Source organism: Monodon monoceros, unplaced genomic scaffold (genome assembly GCF_005190385.1).
Source record: "Monodon monoceros isolate NGI ecotype Baffin Bay Population unplaced genomic scaffold, NGI_Narwhal_1 Super_Scaffold_14, whole genome shotgun sequence".
Taxonomy (NCBI): Eukaryota; Metazoa; Chordata; class Mammalia; order Artiodactyla; family Monodontidae; genus Monodon; species Monodon monoceros.
In genome coordinates this window covers 68,153,518-68,178,184 of record NW_021703770.1, presented here as the reverse complement: position 1 = coordinate 68,178,184, position 24,667 = coordinate 68,153,518, and the positions used below count along the sequence as shown (strand labels likewise).

The 24,667-nt window shown below is 43.6% G+C and overlaps 1 protein-coding gene across 7 annotated transcripts in view; it reads right to left on the bottom strand.

Moving 5' to 3' along the window:
- The window catches only part of ASPH (aspartate beta-hydroxylase), a 252,441-nt gene that overhangs the window by 45,421 nt on the left and 182,353 nt on the right, over nt 1–24,667 (bottom strand). For 3 of the 7 annotated variants that reach the window (XM_029223168.1, XM_029223167.1, XM_029223165.1), the window contains 3 exons: nt 16,977–17,112; nt 10,823–10,914; nt 10,321–10,475 (listed from right to left, as the gene is read on the bottom strand). In XM_029223168.1, coding sequence (XP_029079001.1) covers nt 10,321–10,475; nt 10,823–10,914; nt 16,977–17,112 — 383 coding nt within the window. Of the gene's footprint in view, nt 1–10,320; nt 10,510–10,822; nt 10,915–16,976; nt 17,113–24,667 lie in introns of those variants that run through there. The other 4 variants (XM_029223169.1, XM_029223166.1, XM_029223170.1 and 1 more) reach the window with 3 other exon arrangements.

Below are 24,667 nucleotides of genomic sequence, written 5' to 3'. Positions count from 1 at the left end.
AAAAAAAAAAAAAAAAAAAGTCTCCAGTCATTGCCAAATGTCCTGAGTTGGAAGGCAGTGAAGTGGGAGACAAATTTGTCCGAGACATATTAATGAATCTGACACTAAAATTTCCAAATAATTTGAAGTAACAAATATCTGCAAGTTAAAGGCTCCTTGAAGTTGGGAACCAATCCCCTGTTCTGCTACCCATTCTCTCCCCAGCCCCACCTCCTGCGCTGCCTCACACACCTACCCTGATGTCTTTGTTTTAACTGAAGTATAGTTGATTCACAATGTTGTGCAATTGCGAGTTTATTGTTTATTTTTTGGCCACGCCACACAGCCTGTGGGACCTTAGCTCCCTGACCAGGGATGGGGCCCACAACCCCATTAGTGGAAGCACACAGTCCTAACCACTGGACCACAGGGGAGGTCCCACCTACCCTAAAGTCTTGCACTCAATAAATGAGTTGCTTGGCTCTTTGATCCAATTCCTCTGAAGGGTCAGGGTCTACTGGAGTCCCATCCAAGTGTAACGAAGGACAAAAATATATAGACTCAGGGGCAAATGACTGACTATGTATTCATTACCATGCAAAGTCAAATTTGAAAAGAAAAGCAAAGTTAAGAAAAGAAAAAAATGACAAGAAAAAAGAAGCAAAATGATCCCTAGCTTATACAGTTTGGTGGTCATTTCCTCAGTCTTGTTATCGGTGGGACTAAGCAATGTCAGTGACAAGCCTACAATACAGGCAGAAGACAAGGGGGGAAGGGCATGCAAAAGAAAACAACAGTACATCCATGTTCACAGCAGCATTCCTCACAGTAGCCAAAAGGTGGAAGCAACACCAGTGTCCACTGACAGATGAATGGATAAACAAATGTGGTCTATACATACAATGGAATATTCCTCAGCCTTAGAAGGAAATTCTGACAATGCTACAACATGGATGAACCTTTAGGCCATTATGCTAAGTGAAATTAGCCACTCATGCAAGGACAAATACTGTATGATTCCACTTATATGCAGCACCTAGAGTAGTCAAATTCATACAGAAAGTTCAAAATTACTTTGGCATCACTCCCTATGAGTAATCTGCCTCTATTTGAGAAGAATGAAAACTTCCCAGGGGGTGCAATATCAAAACTCCCTGAGAGAATCTGACATAACGCTTGGTGCGGCAATGACAAGTGATTCTCAATGTTTTCTGAGTGGTAGAGAGTCTAGAACCTACTTAAAAGTACTGGAAGTAATTAAGACAACTAAATTGAACATTCTAAGTTTGCACAAAATGACATTTTTCACTAGATTACGGTAAGTATAAGAAAGCCAAAGATTTAGGAATGCAGGATGTGAGAAAAACCTTAAGCATTCCATTCATTAACTTAAATTCCTTATAAATTGGGAAAAGCTTTTAGCGCTGGTTCATTCATGGCATACCAGTGCCTGTAAAGGTGGAACTTAAGCTAGCACTGGGTTGTGGCTTTGCAGATATTCTGGGTCAAATATGGACTAGTGTAAACCACTGATTAAACAATTTTTTAAACATGAAATCTGGGAGGTATTCCAAGGGGCTGGATTCCATTAGGGCCATAAAATTCTATTAGATTTATACTTGCCTTTCTATTTTCTCTCAGACACTTTCCCAGAAAACAGTAAAGATACTCAATTACTTATTGTAGATTCTTAAATGTAGATACCTTCTGAATAGGTAAAAAATGATGTCTTTCAATCACTTATGAGAGCTAGAATGACAAAAGTGCAGCCCTAATTGGGAAGGACAATAAAACTCCATCCAAGTGACATGCAGACTAAAGTGACTTGAGTTCAACAAGAGATGTGTCACCTGTCTGGGAAAGGATGAAGGTTTTCCAGAACAAAAAGAGACAGAGCTCAAAGATGTCAAAGGTCTTACACCTCTTCTGAGTGAAAAACAAAGACACTCATTGCAATGCAAAGAAAATAGTTTTCAGGCTACTCGCTTTGAGAGCAAATCTCCACCACATACATTTAAGTTATACTCAAATTATGACAAGAAAAGGACCCTCTGGAGAAAAGATTTTCAGAGCAGCCTTGGAAAGAAGTCTTCCTGGAGGCGCTCACCCAGCCTTCCTCTGAGGGTCCAGAAAGGCAGGATAGCAGTGGGGAGCTGCACCCCATCCCCAGATGGCTACCTCAGCTTAATTTTAGCATTTCTTACTGTTACGAGAAGAACGTCTCTCCCTGGTTTGTCAAAAGATAGAAGAATATCTGGTCACAAGATAAAGCCTAATAACTATAATTTTGTCATAGAATTACCATCACCATTAATAATGCTAAATAATGATGCTACGAGCTTATAGAGTTTTCCACCTAAAAACTTTATAGATTATATCTCAGTGATCTTTGCTAAAAGGTTCTGAGGTAGACAAGTGACGCTGTTCTAATTTTTCAGCAAAGGAATCACATGGAAGCCAGTTCGGATGACTGCGGTGACACCGTGATTCTGTGGAGGAAGCAGAAAGGCACTAGGGCTTGCTGCATTACAGCTGAACCTCTAGCTCAAGATCATGGTTCTAGGAAACATTCTCAGCGCCTATAGCTGCTCTGCTGAGGTGGCCTGTAAGGAATTTAAACAGGCTGACTGGAGTACAGAAAAGGGTCAAAGGGCTCAGGAATCAGGCTACTTTAACACAGCTCTTATCAATTCTGATCCATTGAAATCCCTCAGTTTCTGACTGCACTGGAAATCCTGGCACATCCTGGAATTGAAATTAAAACTGCATTATTGCCACTTCCTCTTTTTTCTCTCCTCCTAATACAGAAATACACATGCACATATCTTCTTTGTCTGTCTATCTATCATCTATCTATCTATCTATCTATCTATCTATCATCTATCTATCATCTATCCATCTATCAGGATAAAGCATTTTTCTGGAAGCTAGGACACCTGTGTTCTTGTTCTGACCACTGCTAACTAGCCATGTGGCTGTGATAAGCATGTCACCTGTGGGCCTCAGTTTCCCCATCTGTGCAATGATGGAGGAGGACAGGAGGGCCTCTAAGGCTTCTTTCAGCTCGGAAATTCTCTTAATTCTCTGAGCCAAGCTGTTGGCTGGGACTTTAGTCTTCATATTGCACTTTACAGGATACATTTCACAAACTGTCATCTGAGAAATGGGTATGGTATTTGCTATTTTGTTGGATGTCAAAATAGTAATTTCAATAAAAGATGGCTAAATTACAAAGAAGCTCTTTTCCCAACAGGTTCTGTATACATGCACCCTAGTATCTCTCTCCACCCCTCCTGGGGGGGCTCGTTCCAGCCAGGTTGCCGCGGGGATTCTCTCCCCTCCAAGTGGGCCTGCGGCTTCGGCTCCGCTGTGCAGCCCCTGCACTGCCTCTGTAACAGCTTTTGACTTCCCTCTCGTGGTCCTCGGTTACCCAGTAGCAGAGGGCTCTGTAACATCGCGAAGAAAGCCAAAAGGGAGGACAAAGAAAGGGAAGAGGGAGAGGAAACCTCCCGACGCCACAGAGCTGGGATGCCTCTGGCTCCTCTCCAGGGTGGCGGCACGGGACCACAAAGGGAAATGGAGGGGGTGGCCATCCGCTGTGCCCTGCTGTGCCCCCCTGCCTCAGCACCCCTCCCAGCCCCAGGTCTATCAAATCATAGCCCCCCTCTGTATCTGATCCATTCCTTCACCAGCCCTGGCCCTGCACACCCTCGACTTCCCGTTTCCCCCTCCTTCCTGTCTCCTTAGAGCACCCACCCTCATCCCCGCCAGAGTGCGCACTGCAGGTTCCAAGGACCACCTCCGACAGTACAGGAGTGCTTGGTCTCACTCCCTGGGAGGTAAGGGGCAGAAGTCCCCATTTCTGCAGCAATCAGAGACGAGCACAATAAAAGCTCAAAAATACTGAGCATAGTTACCACATCACACTCTGTAAATACAGTTCTGAATGTATTTATACAGATCACTTTAATTCTCAAAACTACACCAAGACATACTTTTATTCTTCCCATTTTACAGATGAGGAAATTGAGGCTTAGTGAGGCCATGCAAGTTGTCTAAAGTTACACTTCATTAAGAGGGGAAGCCAGGATTTGAACCCAGGTCATGAGACTTTGGTGCTCTTAATTTACTTTCATGAAGATACAGGATGTTAAAATCTGAAGTGAAAACTCAGGATCTGTTTTCCCATAGAAACATTATTATAAAGAATAGGTACATGTATATGTATAACTGAATCACTTTGCTGTACACCTGAAACTAATACAACATTGTTAACCAACTATTCTCCAATATAAAATAAAAAGTTAAAAAAAACCAATAGTCACTGGTGCTAGAGCCCTATTAACAGAGACCATGAGTTAGGAGGCTTTCAGGGGCTGGCCCAGAAACCTCCACATCATTTATTATTGCCATAGCAAAATGGATCTCAACTTTGCAAATTCTCAACCATCAGTTCAATGAACAAATGTTTGGACAAAATCTGTTTTCAACGTGGGAAGTGCTGTTTCCCTGTCGAGACATAGATATTCATCTGTGTGTATGGATAGCCATAGACACCCCATGCTAACCAGGACAGGGGTAAAGAAACTTTATTGGTGTTTTTAATTCTCCAAATTGCTTAAGTAAATGAAGAAAGAGCGTGAAACGTCACTATTTAACAACAAACCTTAAGGGAAGCATCCCATCCAGTTAAAAGTGACATTTTTGGTCCTACAGTCCCAGATGGGCAGGCTTGAATGGTGGATAAGGTAATGTGGAAAGGTCACATTACAATTTGAATGGAAGATGGGTATATTTTGTGAAACAGAAGATCTATGACTTCAGGGAAACGACTAAAAAAAACCAAAAAACACCCCCCCTCCCCAAAAAAGGAAGAAGAGGCAAAAATATTTGGTTCCAAATGATTTGGTAATTCACAGCTTCTATAACATGATGAGAAAAAATTTGAACTATCTTCTTGGACCCTTTATGAAAACATAATAACGTCTATGAACAATTCACGGTGGATTAAAAAAAACGGTCTCTCTTTGACTGTTAATATTTTAGCACGCCTTCCACACAATCTTCCTAATAGGAAACTTGAAAGAGTAATGAAAAAATATATTATAGAATGCTTGACGTGTGTGAGAAAAGGTCATTATTTCCACAACCATATAAAGAGGAATTAAATGACTTACTGCCAATTCATTTCTTCAGTCTGTTGCTGACACTCATGCCAACACATGCTTTTCTGGCTACATATAGGTCCTGTGCAACGTTTCAGGTCAGCGATTCACAAGCAATGAGGCTGGGTCTCCAGGAGAGCTGCACGGTCACCCTTCTTTCCCTTGGTATGGTTCCAGCATGTACCAGAAGCCCTCGTGGAGACTCAGAAGAAAGGATTTGTCTCTGGGATCACCCAAAGCTCACACACCTTGGCCACTCTGTGAGGATTACAATTATTCCCACTTGACAGCGGTGGCCTGTTTATCCACTGACTCAAGTTCATTCAGCTCTGACTCAAGATCGCTAATGAGCTCATTTTACTGACTGCAAAGCATGGCCTGTTGAGGGGGACACGAACAAACCCTCAGAGATGGAGACTCCCCAGCAGCCTTCTCTACTTGTTACCCTGATGTCTGGAAACAAAAACCAGCATTCAAAGTGGTCACCTTATAAGTATAGCATGATTCTAATCTTGTGAACAAAACTCAAAAAGCCCCCAAACCTATATATAAGTGGGTCTATGGCATTGAGGCTAGAAGCACAACCTTTCAAGTCAAACTGTCTGGCATGGAACCTTGGTTCCAACACTGTAGTGGGCTGAATGGTGGCCCTCACCCCCAGAAGTATGTCTCCCTGGAAGCTGTGGATATAACCTGATTTGGAAAAAGGGGTCTTTGCAGTTGTAATTAAGTTAAAGGGCTTGAGATCATTCTGGGTTAGGTTGGGCCCCAAATCCAGTAAGTGCCTTTAATTATTTATTTGCTTATTTTTTTGGCCATGCCCCCAGCATGTAGGATCTTAGTTCCCCGACCAGGGATGGAACCCGTGTCCCCAGCATTGGAAGTGCGGCGTCTCAACCACTGGACCGCCAGGAAGGTCCTCAGTAAGCGCCTTTGGAAAAGAAGACAAGGGCAGAAGACGGAGGGAGAAGGTGACATGATGACAGGGGCAGAGATGGCAGCGATGCGCCTACGAGCCAGGACGCAGCGAGGAGAGCCCGCGGCCACCGGAAGCCAGGAGAGAGTCAGGGGACAGGGATTCCCCCTCAGAGCCTCCAGAAGGAACCAACCCTGACCATACCTTGATTTCGGACTCTGGCCTCCAAACTGGTGAGAGAATAAATTTCCGTTGTTTTAAGTCATCCAGATTGTGTTAATTTGTTACGGCAGCCCTAGGACCCTGATACAAATATCGACACTCGCTAAGCTGAGTGACCTTGGGGAAGTTACTCAGCCTATTTATACGTCAGTCTCCTCAGCTGAAAAGTAGAGATTGTAAGACTCCCCGTTGCGTGGGGTTGTTGTGAAGGCATGCATAGGGTTTCGAACCGTGCTTGACACGTAGTAAGCACGATGCATGTTGCCACTGTGAGCTTCCTCATCACGAACACACACTACATAGGCCCTGAGAAGCGCCTGAGCAAGACCCAAACCAAAACTAACACTTACTTCCTTTATCGTGCCTCTCTGTGTTCCACAAATTATGTAGCAGGGGCATGCATCAGTTTTGTCATCGGAAAGCATTTATTCATTTTAAATGGTCATTTTACTTATTGAGATAGACAGCTGCATACCTTCAAGCCCATCTTCAGATGGGAAGAGCCGTGCTATGACTTGCAGTGATGGAATCTTTAACCAACACGCACGCCCGCTAGCAGCAACCGCAGTGTGATGATCCATACCCGAGAACTACCAGGCACAAATTGCTACTCCTTCAAAAGTTGAGAAGCTCTGAAAAATTGCTCCCACTTGCCCATAACAAGGAAGCCTGATGTCCTGGTATGTGTGCTTCTGTTTCCACACTAATAGTGCTTCCATAATAAGTGTGAAACTTCCCAGATTTCATATTACATATGATTTCATATTACATACAGATTTCACGTTCTGTCCTCAGAGTTTATAAACGGACTCTACCATTCAGCTCTCTAGCTACTTTCACTAGGAGCACTGCACAGTGCTTCAATTTCATTGGCCCATTTCTCTCATGAAAAACACTCTTTTTGTAAGGAAATACTTAGCCTGACCCGGCCACCCTGGAGTTAAGGATTATGAAGGATGAGAATGTAATGCAACATAAAACAAGTACCATAGAAGGGACGTGGAGAAGGAGGCTGACCAGCATTGAGGAGGGAGAGGAAGGGCACCGATGCTTCAAAGCTCCCTGGGGACGAGACAGCGTGAAACAATCCATCCTCCGCAAAGCCGCCGCCCTAGCCCAACGAGAGGCGGGGTGTTGGCAAGTGCCTTTGAATAATCACTGTGAACTTGTAAACTATGCCGTCTGCAAAGTATTGCTATCAGCAGCTACTTACTGCCACCTGAAGGAGGCCGGCTTTTAGCCCAGTGGGAATGGAGCGGCTGCCCAGTCAATGTTCTTATTCAGGATCACCCTCCAAGTGAGCGGCGGGGCTGGGCTCATAGCCCTTCCCTACTTCTGGTGGGTGCTGACAGTTCCCCTAATCACATTCCCAGCTTCAGTTTAAGACCCTAAGTTGGTATACTTAAATTAGGTCTGAAGCTCTTCTCCATCTTCACGGCCCCTGTGATTCTTAGGAGTTGACCTCGTCAAACTCTGCCTTCCCCAGCACACTCCCACCTCCCCTCTGTTTTCCCTGGGTCCCCTGCCCCTCTCCCCTTTGGCAGAGAGACCCTGTAGACCCGAACGGAGCTCAGCAAGGCTTGGTGAGCTCCATTCCATCTTGGAAGAAACTTCGCCCGGTCTGGCCATCTCTGATTCCCCCTCCTGGCTCTCCCAGCTCTGCCCTCTGCTGCCCCAGCTCCTTCTTGGCTCTCTTTCCTTTTTCTGCCTCCAAAATGTCGATGTGGCCATGGACTCTCAGGTTTCCTCTAGAGCCTCCCGATAAGCCCGCTTCTAAAACCTTTATGTCTACACTTAACTTCTCCCCTGAGCTCCAGACCTCACTATCCAGCAGACTCCTGGATATTTCCACTCCTGTGTTCCAACAGCAACTTAAACAAATAATATGAAGACCGGACTCATGATCTGTTCCCCTAACCTGCCTCATGCCTCCCAAGCTCTCAGCATTTGCTAAAGCATCAACACCCCGCTACTGACCAAAATGGAAACGCCGCATCATCATGGACACCCCTCCCTTGCCCCACACGCTCGAGACTCACTTGAGTCAATCTTCATCACATCTCCTGCCTTTGTTCTTTACTCTCCCTTTCTTTCCAGGATCCCAATCCCTGCCCTTCTGGGGTGGGGCTACTGTGGCAGTCTGTTAACTGTTCTTCCCAAACGCCCCATCGGACACACCCAGGGTTTCCAGAACGCCTTCCTAAAAGAGATCTGATCCCACTAGTTTGTATTCAAAGCCTTCCATGATTTAGCTTCTAATCCACTCTCTCACTTTCCAACCTCATTCCGTATGTTAAAGTAAGGAAACAAGGAGGCCATTAGACGGAGGTGTTCTAATGCCTTGGTAGCCTCATAGCAAAGCAAAACCTACCCCAGAGTCAATTCACTGGAATCTGAGAAAGTGAAACTTAAGAAGGACCAATCACAATTAGCCAGCAGCCTTTCCCAAACAAGGCAACCGCTTACACTATAACCAGTCAAATAATCTCCTTGCTTCGCTTCAGCATCTCCTCTATAAAGACCTGGCCCCCAGCACGTGCCGGTGGAGCGCCCCTAACCACCTTTGGTTTGGCGTTACCTGATTCGAATCATATATGCTCAAATAAATTCTGGAAAAATTTACCAGAATTTAAAGGTCCGTTTACCTCTTAACAGTATCCCACACTCTTGGTTGCTGAAAGCACTCAATATTGCTCACACGTGGCTTGTAATTTTTGGCTTCCGTGCCTATGCTGATGCTGTCTGTTCAGCCTCGAGTGCCCCTCTCTTCCAGCTTTTAATGTCCAAATCCTTCCTGTCTTTAAAAGCCACCACTGTCAAGTTTCCCAATTCTCAGCGCAAATGAGCTGCCTGCCCACCGACCACCTGCAGCATCCTTGCCTGAGCCTCTCTTATGACTCATGACTTTCGAGCTGCGTTTTCTCCCTGACTGGACACCTCTGGTGGGGGAAGACCCCCATGTGAGTCATCTCAGAATCCCTCACGGCACGGTGGGCTGCTACCCCAGGCCCGGGGCAGGCAGGTGTCTGCCAATAACCAAACGAACGACCAGTACACTCCTGAACACCCCTCCAGCAGACCTCCACCAAGGGCCGTGGTACATGTGTGAGAAGACAACTTGGTTTCTGCCCTCCAGGCACTTACAGCTCAGTCCCAGATATTAGACCAATATATACCAATTAATAAAAAGCAATGGAAATAAAACGCAGAATCACTGAGAATATACCGTGTAAATACTCTTAAGAAGTCAAAGGAGAGGTTCCTTTTTAGGAACAAAATTGGATCTTAGTAATAGGTTAATTTTGGATGGGTGAAAAGGCGGGCATTCCAGGGGAACAGAGTAATAGGACCAGGACAGGCAAAGGCATCAAAAGAAGTTGCCCTGACATTCACCACGTTCCTTCTCAGGCCGGTACCCGGGCTAAGTGCCTTGTAGGCATTATTTCGTTTAATCTGGACAACAATCCTGCAAAGCAGATAGCAACGCTGCCGATTTTATAAGTAAGCAGCTGAGGCTGCAGGGGATTAAGTGACTGGCCAAGGTTACACAGGGTTAGTTGGCACAGCTGGGATTTGAAAAGGCAGCCACGTCCACTGCACCATGCTGTGTCCTCTAGAGCAAGACATATAAATATCACAGGGTGTTTTCTTCAGGAAGGAGACTCTTTGTATTGATGCATAGTTCAAGGTGTAAAGCAATAAACAAAATGTGTAATATGTGTAGGGTTTAGTACGAGTTAGTTGACTGAATGCAAGTCTGTCCATCTAGAAAGAGAAGCAAGAAGGCTCATGAATCAGACAAGAATGCTCTGGGGAGAAATGATTAAGGAGGGCAGCCCTAGAACTGGGGAGTATCTCCAGACCAACGGAAAGCGCAGAGGTGGGACACCGACTAAGAAGCTGGATTAATTACCACCCACTCCAGTCTACTTCAGTTACAAAGAAGGAGAAATAATCCAACCGAGCATAGCTTTGTTGTAACGAACATCCATCCTCAGAGGTGACGAGTAAGAGAGAAAGTGATGGGAGGAAACATACTTGGTCTCGTTGGCACACCGGATCTTGCAGCCTTCCTTGGGAATCACCAAGCCCAGGTGCATTCGGAGCCTGCAGTTCGTGGGTCCCGTGTGCGGCCACACGTGGGTTCCCGGGTGCATGACGGAATATTTGATCTGCACAGAAAATGTACCACCCTGTTCATCCATTTACCAAGGTGTGGGAGAACTGCTAAAAGTACAAAATTACTGTCAATTTAGATTAGTGCCTTTGCAGTACTCGGAATTTATCTTCTCGTCTTATTTCTTTGTGAAGGAACTAAAAATAAGGACTCCCATTTTCCACAAAGCTATAAACACTGAACACTTTCCACCCTCAGTGCTGCCATCGAGGGCATGACATTATGTTTTATTAAAAAGCAAGTGAAAAAAGAGGCATTCAGTGGGTCAAAGGAAATAACCGTTTCTTTGTAAACATGAGCATTCCCATTTATTCCCCTAATAACTGACTGTGCTCTTCCCAGCACAGAAAACATTCTTGGTACCTGTCCTCTTCTGCATCCTGTCGTCTCAGGGAATTTATCTAGTAAAGAACAGGTTTTACGAGCTCCTTTACAGGCATTTTCATTTTTCCTTCCTAGAACAATAAATGATAAAACCACTGTTAGAAACAAATCACAGTAAAGCTTTAACTCATCCCGTTTTGACCACACACAATCTATATTGTCCTCCTTACTGTAAGAATGAGAAGGCCGAGTAAACACAAGAAGACAGACTGTCCTGTTCCAATAAACACTGACTGGCACAGCAAGGACCAGAGCTCTGCACCCAGCCTTGGACTACCATATTTGACTAAGGATGTCTAACGGACAAGGCATGTGTTGAATACTTATTTTTCCCCCTGTGGCAGGCAGAACAATGGCTCCCTCCTAAAGAAGACCACATCTTAAGCCCAGGAACTTGTGAATAGGTTATGTTACGTAGCAAGGGAAAATTAAGGTTGCAGGTGACATGGAGATTACTAATTAGCTGACCTTTAAAGAAGGAGATTATCATAGATGAACTGGATGGGCCCAGCGTAATCACAGGGTCTAAACGTAGAAGAGGGAGTCAGTGCCAGAGTGATACAGAATGAGAAAGACTTGAGTGGCTACTGCGGGCTCCAAAGACGGAAGGGGACCACAGCCAAGGAATGTGGGCGGCCTCTAAAATGAATGCAGCCTTGATGACCCTTTGACTTTAGCTCAGTGAGACCCAGAACTGTAAACGTAAAACATCTGAGTTATCTTAAGCCACGACATTTATGGTCATTGTTATAGCAGCCACAGGAAACTCATCCACCCCCCAGCCCCCAAGGAAGGAAAATGGCTTATGTTACACTTCTGACCTAAAAGTGCATTTTCTAGGACTATATTCTACTAACCCACACATTAGTTTTCATTGAAATTTAATGTATTTTCCAATGTACAGGTCATCCTTTATATGCTGATAAGAATAGGATTTCAGTGACGAGGGGAGAGGTCTCTGAGAGATGGGGGTTTCTCTGAGGGCCTGGTCAAGAACACGGATTTTGGGACATAGTCTAAAGCACCCTGGACTAGGCAAATTCCTTCACAATCGACAAAATCACTGTTTCTTAAGAAAGATGTGCTTAGGAAGGTACAGCATCATTTGCTCTCACGGACGAGGAAAACAATGGGTTTTTTTTAAAAGGTAGAGACATTGTAATTCCCTATTCAGGATTCCTACAAGGTACTGATACATCTAAGCTGAGTTCAACTTTAATTAATGTTAGTTGTGTCCTAAAATAATTATATACTGAGAATAAAATGAGAGTTAACAAGGAACGTATCTTAACGGCAGTGTCCTCAATCAAATGGACCTCGATATTTTAGAAAACAACTTCTATATTTGTTTTCCCTAAGTAATCTGTCTCTTGAGGAAAATGGTAGTTGCTGTTTTTAGTTACTAATTGAATATGAGTTTAATGATAATGTCAGTTTGAACCAACAGATTCTTGTATACGACATCATAAAGAATGTTCAAGCCCTAGCTTCCCATGCCGTTCTAAATGCGGGATCTGGGGATGACTTAGCGGTAGTACCAGTTGTGGGTTCTGTTCGTTCAGGCAGCAGCTAGGTGAAGCCTGGGGCCTTGAGGAGCGGCCAGAGGTGTCTGGATTTCCCACGGGCACAGTGGTGAGGGCTGAGCACGTGTCACTTGGAGAACACGTGTGTCTTACCCGAATGATAGCTAATAAATGGGGAACCTAACAGATTGGGTCACTAGGATTGCCACTTGGTGAGGAGTGAATTAGAGAACATCTCTAGCCATTTAGCCACATAAATCTTTTCTAGTCTGTAAACACAGATTCTCTGTAGGGGAATCTTATCATTCGTGGATTGCCGTTGGTAGTTTTAACTATTCACATGTGATTGGGAAGGTTTAGGAACGCAACTACACTTCCATGGTGCTCAGCACGGGCCAGGGACCACTCACCTGATGCCTACACACCAGGGAGGGGGATACTATTAGAATCGTATTTTATAGAAGAGGAAGCGAGGCACGGAGAGGTCACACGGTAAGTGGCAGAGTGGGAATTCCAGTCCAACTGGACCGAGTCCATGTTTTTAACGGCGACCTAAGGATGTCTCCATTACTGTTACATAATGTATGCTTATTATGTAATAAAAACTAGAATCGCTATCATTTTTCTGTATGTCAGACCTTTGCTCACTGATCCTGGTAACAAGCCCATACTCGAGGCACTACTTTCTTTTCTTTTTTTCTTTTTTTTTTTGCGGTACGCGGGCCTCTCACTGCTGTGGCCTCTCCCGTTGCGGAGCAAAGGCTCCGGACGCGCAGGCTCAGCGGCCATGGCTCACGGGCCCAGCCGCTCCACGGCATCTGGGATCTTCCAGGACCGGGGCGTGAACCCCTGTCCTCTGCATCGGCAGGCGGTCGAGGCACTATTTTTATCGTCATTTTTCAGCTGAGGAATCTGAGGCTCAGAGAGTCAGGAACAAGCCCACATCATACACTAACAAGTGGTGCAGCCAGGACCCCAACTCGGGATCCTCAGTCTCCAAAGGCTATGCTTTAAAGCATGATTTTCACTATGTCGCGTCTTGGATTTGAACATAACTGTGCAGAACAAACCATTCTGCGGAGGAGAAAACTGCCCAGCAGCTGAACTCAGTGTGGTTTTGTTTTTATTATTTCTCACACAATTTAAAGTAACTTTCAAGAAGTGATAAACTTTGTTTCTTTGGGAAAAACAGCCCCAGAAAGAGATCTAACTGCTGATGCAAATCTGAAAGAATCAACTGAGTATTTCATCTACATGTGAAGAATACACTTTATGAGGGATATCATGGAGGTGAGATTTTTAAAGGTTCTGGGTTGTATCTCTCTGAAGTTTCAAGGCTTTACTGCTGGGATGACAATAGGTTCATCTTGCATGACAACTCTGATCAGTTGACAGTGGCTACCTAGAACACTGTGTTGCGCAGGATTCAGAGGTTCAGCTTGAGCTCATCCAGAAAGGCTACTGGGATGGGTTAGCACCATCTCCCATGGGCTCTGGAAGAAAGCGTGACTGTGCATGTGTGGCATATTTGTTAACACTATGTTTTAGCGTTCATCGTTAAAACAATAAACGAGCAAAACAGATGTTCTGTAACATTCACACAGCAATTTGAAAACATCTATGGGGAAAAATTAGTTATGTATATTTGTTGATTCGGTCTTTTTTTTTTTTTTCTCCAATTCAAAAACGTTGATCATTTAAAAAGGAATAAATATACTTCAGAAATGGTTGGGTTACTTAGAGAACTTCCATGATTCCCACTTATATATGGATAGAAATGAAGCTTGCAGCCATAGCTTCAAGGCCTTCAAGATTCCAGCAGCATCCTTTCCTAACTAGGCTAGACAACCTCTAAGTCTTCACAAGTCAGATCCTCATGGGTCTCCTGTCTGAATCTGAGCTCTCAGTGTGGCTAAGAAACGACCCCGCCATTTCCCTCCCCTCATCTTCCTGACCCCTCCTGCTGCAGGATTCCCTCCCCTCTGTCTCCAGGCCAACAGGGCATCTGCCTTCAGGGGTGCCACCCTGCTTCTATGCAAGCTACAATACTAGCTGCCTTCAAAATTCTTTAAACTGTGAAATTTGTTTCCAGAAAACAGTTACTGGGTTTCTCACAGAAGCCTGGAACCACAAACAAAAGACCACCAAGAACCTTAATAAAACTTCTTAAAAGAGCAACTATGGGAGTTGTATTATTTTATGATCATAAAATAAAACTAGAAATTAATTTCTATTTAATTGACTGCAACTGATTGGAAAACAGATACTTATAAAACACAGACACACACTTCTAAATTATTTTGAATCGAAATGGAAATTGAGATAAAAATGAAGTCGTTTCTGGGGGGAATAATACAAGTGAAAATATAAATTATAGCTTAAGGAAAGTATCCAAAGCTAAATCTAGAGATCAGTCCATAGCCTTAAATGCTTTTATTAATGAAGATGAAAGAATGAAAATAAACTTACTAAGAAGTTCTGATTGAAAAGTTTAGAAAAAACGGATAAAATAAACAACAAAAAGAACATGAGGAGGAAGAAAAATATAAAAGCAGCAATTATAAAAAAATCAAAATAAGGTGAGATATAATTTGAGGTTTTTAAAGAACATACTAGATCACTTTGTCAAACTTAAGGAGAGAGAAAAAAAAAGGAACATGCAAATTCCATTCAGTGGGAAGAAGAATTTAACAAAGATCAAGGAAGTAAATAATATTTTAAGAAATTACTCTAATTCATGGAAAATCAGGTATAATCAAAATATATGAAAATTTATAAGTTAACAAATATTGTATGATTCCACTTCTATGAGGTGTCTGAAGTAGTAAATTCATAGAAACAGAAAGTGCAACGGTGGTTGCCAAGGGCTGGGGGAGGGCAATGGGGAGTGTTGTTAATGGGTACAGAGTTTGAGTTTTGCAAGATGAAACTCAGTTCTAGAGATTGGTTGTGTGAAAATATGAATATACGTGACCCCACTGAATGTACACTTGAAAACAGGTGAGGTGGTAAATTTTAAGTTACATGTACTGTGCTACCATTAAAAAATTTTTTTAAATACACAAAAACCTTAAAAGTCAAAATGTTGCCCCCAATGAAACTGTCTCCATTATTTATTTCCTTTCTTGTTTAACACTTTTATATGCCCTATAATGCTTTGCATATTTCAAACTTATTAAAGAATGTGCTTTTAGCAGAGACTATGGTTTCCGGAAATTACTGCCAGGATGCATACTATTCTGAAGACTTAGTGTAGGAAGCCATGAAGCATGAGGGTGTTGATGGAACGGAGCCATCAGATGAACTGGCGAATGCTTGAGGCTAACAGAATTGACTCATTTAGTGAGATGCCAATAGACAAAATTAGCATGCTGTTCACATATTGACCTTATTACAGCTCTGTTTAAAAAAATCTTGCTGGCAAAAAGCTGACACAGTCACTTGAAATCATGTGATGTCTCTTCTGTTGGACATTTCCCTGGAAATATTACTGAAGTCGTTCTTCTTTCTCTGACGTGTAAATCTTAGTATTCTGAAAGCATACCGACATAAACAACAGTGCTATTTGTCCCATAATATAAACCAACTGCTTATCATCCTCTCAATTTATTTTCTGCAGCTAAAGATGTGTGACACATGCTGTTTAGTCTTCAAAATAGATTTACTTTTGTTCAGCTACCATTAACCCAGGTTAACTTGAATTTTCCAGAAGAGAGTTGGAGAGAGCTTTAAAGATAAAATTCAATGCTCCTCACTTTGAGGACAGATTGATACATTAACTCATCGGACACACATAGATTGGGGCCCTGTCTGTGTACCTGGGCCTGGGTTCAGCTCAAGGAATATTAGGTTGACTGTGAACCTCTTCCTATTCTTTTTTTTTTTTTTTTTTTTTTGCAGTACGCGGGCCTCTCACTGTTGTGGCCTCTCCCGTTGCGGAGCACAGGCTCCGGATGCGCAGGCTCAGCGGCCATGGCTCATGGGCCCAGCTGCTCCACGGCACGTGGGATCTTCCCGGACCGGGACACGAACCCGTGTCCCCTGCATCGGCAGGCGGACTCTCAACCACTGCACCACCAGGGAAGCCCTCTTCCTATTCTTGATGAGCTCAGACACTAGTTGTTATTGACTTGTCACTCTGGTTTGTCATCACCCCTAACGGCTCTCACCGTGGTGATATCATTTTGGCACGCAACATTGTCTCCAAGGTACAGGAGCAAATGAGGCTCAGGAAAGCTCCTTTCTAAGGCGTCGATGAGCACACAGTGGGCTCTTCAGTTACGTCTGTACAGTAGGGTTACTCTTTGTAACATATCATTTAACAGGAAAATCAAAATACAACATATATATATATATATATATTTATCCAAATACACACATGCATATACACACCCATATATTTACATGCACACACACACACACACACACACACACACACACACACAGATGAGTGTTCCTACATAGTTTCAAGAAGCAACAAATAGATTTTCATAATCTGGGTTTCCCAGGTCGTTTCCTTTAAGTCAGGGAACCTTAGCTCTGGGAGGTATCACCAGAAGTGCCCCCTTCCCATCAGGTTGCAGAGAATGATCTGGAAGTAGCACGCTCACCTTGCTGCCACAGTGTAAACTGGCTCCAGTCACCCTTTTCCCTCAGGTTCTCATCTTCAGGCAGAAACAGGCTCTGGGCTCTATCCATCACTGCAAGGCCTTCATCTCGGATTAACTTCCAGTTTCTTTCTAAGGACTAGAGGGAAGATTCTGGTTTTACTGGACTGAAAATATGCCTGGTAAAACACCTTATAGTGACGTTCAGCTTTTTGTTTGTCTGATTAATAAGTAATGAAATGTTCCCTCTCATCTAGATTACTTATTTCAATTTCCTCTAGGACCTCTTGTCAAGGGTGTAAAAAAACCCACCTAACAATTAGTTTTCAGAACCAAGTGCCTTCGCAGCATAAACATTTCAGTAATTCCTAGGAACCGCCGAGAGCAGTTCCGTCTAAAATTTGTTTTCACGTCTGCCTAAAGGTCGTTTTTTTCACAGACCCTAACCAACCAAGAGGACTAATCTTGTTGAGCGTTATCACATCAGGACCCTGCTGTACAGCCCACACGACACTCCAGCGTCCAAACTGGAAAACAAATCACAGACTTAATTCCACCTCCCAATAGAGGTCCTCATAAAGATGCCATTCAACGTGGTAAATATTAATTAAACTTTCAAGAACATTGGGAAAGTGTCCATTGGAGCATGTGATGTGTTATAAAATTAGTAGCAAAATAAAGCCAATAAATGTCCTCGTGTTTAGAATTCAGCCAAACAAAAAAATTTCTTTGACTTCTCGCTTTGAGGGTGCCTTAGGCTCTGTCAGTAAGTGCCTGGCTGGTGAGGGTAGATCCCATGGGAGGAGAAGGACAGGCTCTCCTCCTGGGAACCCTCACTGCACAGCGATACTGATGAGCAGTGGAGATGGCAGAGGGGTGGGTGCCATGGGGGACAGCAGGCCAGGGCAAGCATCCGGAGTGGCAGCCTAGGAGGAAGTACTATCAGGAGAAAAGAATGAAAATGGCATGAAAGAGGCTAGGTTACACATAGAAACCAGGATTTTGAAACATTCATAATTTCAAACATTTCTACGTTGCATGGGAAGTGGATGCGGTCGTGGAGTCTACGGGTACCCGGATAGAGAAGAACACAATAGATGATTTCAATGAGAATCAGGGCTCAAGAGCAAGGAAGTAAAGCTGATGAGTTACAAACACATACAAAAAATGGAAGCAACAATTAGCGTGCTCTGAAAGTGGACCGAGTTGCCTTATAAAACAGGGGTCTCGGGCTTCCCTGGTGGCGCAGTGGTTGAGAGTCCGCCTGCCGATGCAGGGGACGCGGGTTCGTGCCCCGGTCCGGGAAGATCCCACATGCTGCGGAGCGGCTGGGCCCGTGAGCCATGGCCGCTGAGCCTGCGCGTCCGGAGCCTGTGCTCCTCAACGGGAGAGGCCACAGCAGTGAGAGGCCCGCGTACCGCAAAAAAAATAAAAAATAAAAAAAATAAAATAAAATAAAACAGGGGTCTCTATCGTTTGAAGTATTCAAGAGAAGGCTGGATGACCAATTACAGGTGGGGCAAAGCACAAGAGAAGGTGTAAAGTGTTTTTACCAACGCATGCTTTATGAATTAACAATTCAACGTAGGAAAACCAAGAAGGAGCCAGGAAGACGGCACGAGCAGAGGACTCCACCAGACAGATACACTCAGAGATTTGTGTGAAGACATGGTACCAACTTCAGCCAAACCCAGGGAACGCTTGTGACACTGTGTGACCACAGTAGGTATATTCCAATATTCCAGGGCAAGCGGTAGATTTTAAGATTAGATACTGATTTTATACCGCTTTTTTCCCCCTTGTTACTTTGAGTCTATTGACATTTCTTTTTTAAAAAAACTCAGCTTTGAGGCTTAATTAACATATAAAATTGTAAGTTATTTAAAATGTAGATCATGGTAATTTGATATACGTATACATTGTGAAAGGAATCCCCCCACCTGATTAATTAACACATTTATCACCTCATATATTTATTTATGTGATATTTGGGGAGTGAGAATATTTTACTTCTATTCTCTTAGCAAATTTCAATTATACAATACGGTGTTGTCAACTACGGTCGCAATGTTATACATCAGATCCTTAGACCGTATCCATCATATAGCTGGAAGTTTGTACCCTTTACCCAAACCTCTCCCTACTTCCTTCACCCCCAGCCCCTGCCAACCACTTTTCCACTCTGTTTCTATGAGTTTTACTTTTTTAAAAAAAAAATTGAGATTCCACATTGTAAGTAATACCATACAGTATTTGTCTTTCTGTGTCTGGCTTATCTCACTTGGTGCCCTCAAGGTCACAAATGGCAGGATTTCTTTTCTCATGGCTGAATAGTGTTCCATTGTGCGCACGCGCGTGTGGTGTGTGTGTGTGTGTGTGTGTGTGTCTTACATCTTCCTTATCTACTCACCCATTGATGGACACTTAGGTTGTTTCTATATCTTGGTTATTGTGGATAAGGGTACAATGAATGCAACAGTGCAGATATCTCAAAATATTTTATTTTGAATTATATTTGCATTTCTCTGGATATAGACCCAGTAATGGGATTACTGGGTCATCTGGTAGTTCTATTTTTCATTTTTTGAGGACCCTCCATATTGTTTTCCACAGTAGCTGCACCAATTGATTTTATATTTCTATGAAACCCACCCACTGATTTGTGTCAAAATCTGGAGCTGCTCTTATCATCACCATGCTCTCTGCTGGTGTGGATCATCTGTCCACAAATAATCTTAAAACCATGCCCCATAGAGTTAAAAAACCCATCCTGAAACTGTGCCCCATTGGGTTAACAGAAACTTGGTGACTAACAGAAATTCTTGAGTTTGTCTTAATAGTTTGCTATACATCTGCTTGCAGCCTACTTTACTACCCACGCTCGCCTTAATTATTTTCTTGCAAATTGCATACCCTCCAAGCTTCATGTTAGCCTAAACAATAACACGTTTGCCTGAGTTGTTTTCTAGGCACTTGGAGTCAGCTGTGTCTAGTTCAAGCTCCAGCTGGCTAAGGCTGGTTGGGACCACTGACCCTAAAACTGGGCTTGTATAGGTGTCTGATGAACGACTGTTTGATGTCGAGGACCAAAACCTGCACACTCAGATCATGCTAAGTGCCTCCATTGTTATTTTATTTTATCTATTTATTTTGTTTTATTAAAAAAAAATTCTAGGCCATGCCATGCAGCATGTGGGATCTTAGTTCCCTGACCAGGGATTGAACCTGTGCCCCCTGCATCGGGAGCATGGAGTCTTAACCCCTGGACCACCAGGGAAGTCCCTCCGTTTTTACACATACATTCCATGAAGAAGCGTGTAACTTACAAACACCTTGGGCAGACCACTGATTACCTCACCTTTTCCCTACATCCAATCACCTTTCCCCACCCCTAAGATCACCCTACTTCTTTATCCCATAAACATCTCAAGCTCCTTGCCTTCAGGGAGGCAGATCTGAGACTGGTTCTCCCGTCTCCTCCCTTGGCTGCCTGTGAATACATCCTTTCTTTGCTGCTGCGAACCTGGTAAACGAACCTGGTTTGGTAACAATTTCAATATTATTTCATCCCAAGAAGGTAATTCATAAATAGTAAGTCAAAGACTGCATTGCAATTAAGAGATACTCAAAAACCCTCACTTAGGCAGGTCCCCAGAGTGAGAGAAGACCATGGTTTTCTCAAGAATCCCAAGACCATGGAAGGGAAAGAGAATGCACCCCAGATGCATCTCCCCAAATGTACCTCAACTGCCAACGCTCCCCGCAGCTACTGTAACTTATTCAAGTTGTTAGATAAATCTGTCTAATTCTTGTTAAACTGCCACAAAGACAGGGGAGAATTACCTCTCTAACACTTGAAATTACTTTTCAAATGAGGTTATCAGTGCCTGATACGGCAGGCAGGCTCTCACTTTCTGCCCTCCTAGTACTTTAGTGGCTTCTTTCATTTCTTTTGAAAGCTGATTTTAGGGGCATCTTTGGAAAGAGCTGATCTTTTGTTCCTAAAATAGGGCACAAAGCCCTAGGGAAAATATTCAAGTGACTGCATCACTAAATAAAATGTTTAAATTTTCTTTAAGGGCAGGCTGTCTTTTACATGTGAAATGTCGTTCCTGCCCCCTTCCGCACCCCTCTCCCCAGGGTCCCCCCAGGGAAGTGTCGTTGCAGAGGGACTTTTCCGGGAATAATGATGACTTTTTAAAAAAACTTTCTTGTTTGCCTTTGTTATACGTGCCGCAGGGGTGCTGCAGGACAGAGTCTGGCTGAAAGGAGCAAACAGATGCAGGGTCTCCCGGTCGGTCCCAAGCTGGAAACACTCTTGCGGCAGTGCCACCGACCTGCTCAGTATGCTCAGTGCTGAGCAGACACTGCACGGACATTTATTTTCATCATGAAACAGCCACTCAGCATTTCCTCTTTAGAGTTCAGTAGTTTGTCGTGGAGTTTGACAACTGGAAGTGTCTGTGCTGTGAATGCAGTGGAGACTTCCACTTTAGGGATGACAGAGCACTTGGGCCGGTGACTGAGCCTAAGGTCTCACATCTAGCACCAGAACCAGCTCTGCGGTGCCCCCTGATTATCCCCGGGGCACCTGTGGGAGGAGGGTGTCAGGCTGCGGTGGGCTCGGGGCCCTGCGCCCCTCTGGGGCAGCAGAGAGGCCGTGGGTCCCCGTCTCATGTGACTTACAGGGCACACACTGGGCACATACTGGTGGAACAAGGTGTCCCTGGCTGGGAACTGGGTGCGTCTCAAAGGGGGCGCACGCTGACAACTGGAGAAAACTGGGCTAACCAGATCACACCAGTTCTACCTGGTGACATGATGAAAAACACAAAGATCACAACCATCACGATCCCTTACGTGTTCAACAGAAACATTTTTTCTACTAAAGTAAGGACTCTGCTTGGGGGTGTTTTTCAGCTTTGGAAAGACATGGCAGGGTCTCTTTTACGGGCAGCGGGGAGAAATCTGGAATGGGACCCGGGAATGGCATTTTCAAGCACAAACCAATGAACTGCACTGTAAAAAATTCACATGGTTACAGGGGATTAAAGACCAAACCTAATTACGTGTGTGCTCATGAGAGAGAGAGAAAGGGAGGGGGGACGAGGGGGAGGGGTAGGAGGAGGAAGAAGGAGGAGGAAAGAAGAAATGTACTTTCTCTACAGTAACATTAGTTGTCTGACTTGGCAAAAAATTCCGCTTTTTAGGAAATTCCAACATGAACTTGAAGGCTCACACAGAGCAGGCCATGCCTACATTTTTAAAGGTTTCATTTGACCTATTACTTCCTTGACCCTAAATTCATTCATTTCATGAAACTGAAAAGAGAAACTCATAGGGTTAGTATTTGAGTTGGTTGCCCAGAAGACAACAGCTTCTGATTCACGTTTCTTCTTCTGGCTACACAGGCTTTAGAAAACAGAGATTCGCTTTTCACAGTGCCTCATGGCCTCGTAAACCCGTCACCAGCACTCGCCTCTCAGTTACACCTCAGCTATATTTAGCGCTCCAGCCATCTAGAGATGGACTTCCCGGTTTCAAGCCTCATCAATCCCAAACTGTGCGCCAGCTCTCCTTAACCCACACCCTCCCTCCAGTTCAGGGTCATTTCCTCCTTTCCCAGATATTCTGCTCACCCCGCTTGGATGGCACACTTTTCTCTTCCACATCAGATTAAGTCCTATTTTTAAAGGCTTCTCCTAACACTGATTTCTTGCAGAAAGCCTTTAGAGGAGCAGGCTAATTCTTAACTATTTCCCTTACTATTTCCCTTCATTCAATTAAGACACACACATTTTTTTAAAAGTCAAATATTACTACAAGTCTTATAATGAAAGCAGCAGTACCTTACTCAAGTTTTTCCCAGAGTCCAACCCCCAACTAATCCCTTTAAATATTTTTTTCTCATATCTGCCTGCTTCTATCTAAGTAATCTGTTTATATTGCTATCTCTTGATTTATTAATTCTAGACTTGATCTCTCATTTTCTGTCAGGGAAGGGAACAAGTTAACGATTTGATGTCTTCTTTTCCCTCGTCTCCATCTAGCAGTTCAGCTCATGTCACAAACCTTTCACACATCTGGGTAAACTCACATCTGGGTTTTACTGAGTTGTAACAATTACTCTTCATGTCACATGCAGCATTTATAGATTCTGCCTCCTTTGCTTTGGCTTAATTCTGTAATGGCCTTATCACTGTTTCTTCTTTATAGCCCTGCAAGAGTGCTGTAACATCTCTTATACTATTCTACGCTTTGCCAAAAACATCATGTAAGCTATTACTTTCTTTCTCTCTTTCTCCGAAGATAACCCTCCAGGAGCCACCTGCCTCGCTCTGCTCTGAACTGGTCGGTGTCTGGGCTTTTGCCAGACAACTGTCATCAGGGAGCTTCTCCTGACCTCTGCCCAGTATGAGGCTCCCTAATTATTGGATTCTAATCTGGATAAAGGATTATCTGTTTTCTTGAGAAAGGACACACCACAGGTAAAACTGAATTTCTAAAAATGTCTGAAGCTATTCTTTTAAAAAAAAATTTATTGAAGTATTTACAATGTTGTATTAATTTCTTCTGTACATCAAAGTGATTCAGTTATATGTGTGTATATATATATTCTTTTTCATATTCTTTTCCTTTGTGGTTTATCGCAAGATATTGAATACATTTCCCTGTGCTCTACCATAGGACCTTGCTGTTTATCCACCCTATATATAATCTGCTAATCCCAAACTCCCGATCCATCCCTCCCCTATACCCCCTCCCCCTTGGCAACCACAAGTCTGTTTTCTGTGTCGTCTCTTTCTGTTTCGTATATATGTTCATTTGTGTTGTTTTATAGATTCCGCATATTAAGTGGTATCACATGGTATTGATCTTTGTCTTTCTGACTTATCTGAAGTTATTCTTACACTTGATTGAAGGCTTGACTATGCACAGAATTCTAGGTAGTAAATAATTTCTACATAGACTTTTGAAAGCATTGATCCACTGCGTTATATAACATTTAGTGCTGCTGTTGGGAAATCTGATGCCTTTCAGATTCTTTTTTTTCTCTTCCCCTCTAGAAGCTTTATAAAAGTCAATACAGTGTAGTGGTTAGGGGTGTAAAACATGGGAGCCAGGCTGCCTGGTTTGAAAATCTGACTGTGCCACTTATTAGCTGTGTGCTATCGGGCAAGTTACTTGACCACCCTGTGCCTTAGAGTCCTCACTTATAAAGAGCATAAAATACTACTACTTCCCTCAGGAGTCTATAAGAAGATTAAATGTGGTAAAAGTAACTGTGCTATATATGGATAGAGCTATGATGATAATGATGAGAATTTTAAAATCTTCTTTGCTGATTTTTTTTTTCTTTTGTGGTATGTGGGCCTCTCACCATTGTGGCCTCTCTCGCTGCGGAGCACAGGCTCCGGATGCGCAGGCTCAGCGGCCATGGCTCACGGGCCCAGCCGCTCCGCGGCATGTGGGATCTTCCCAGACTGGGGCACGAACTCATGTCCCCTGCATCGGCAGGCGGACTCCCAACCACTGCGCCACCAGGGAAGCCCCAAATTTCCTTTTCTTATAAGGACACTAGTCATATTAGATTAGGGCCCACCCTAATGACCTCATTTTAACTTTACCTCTTTAAAGGCCCTATCTCCAAGTACCGTCATATTCAGAGGTACTAACGGGATTAGGAATTCAAT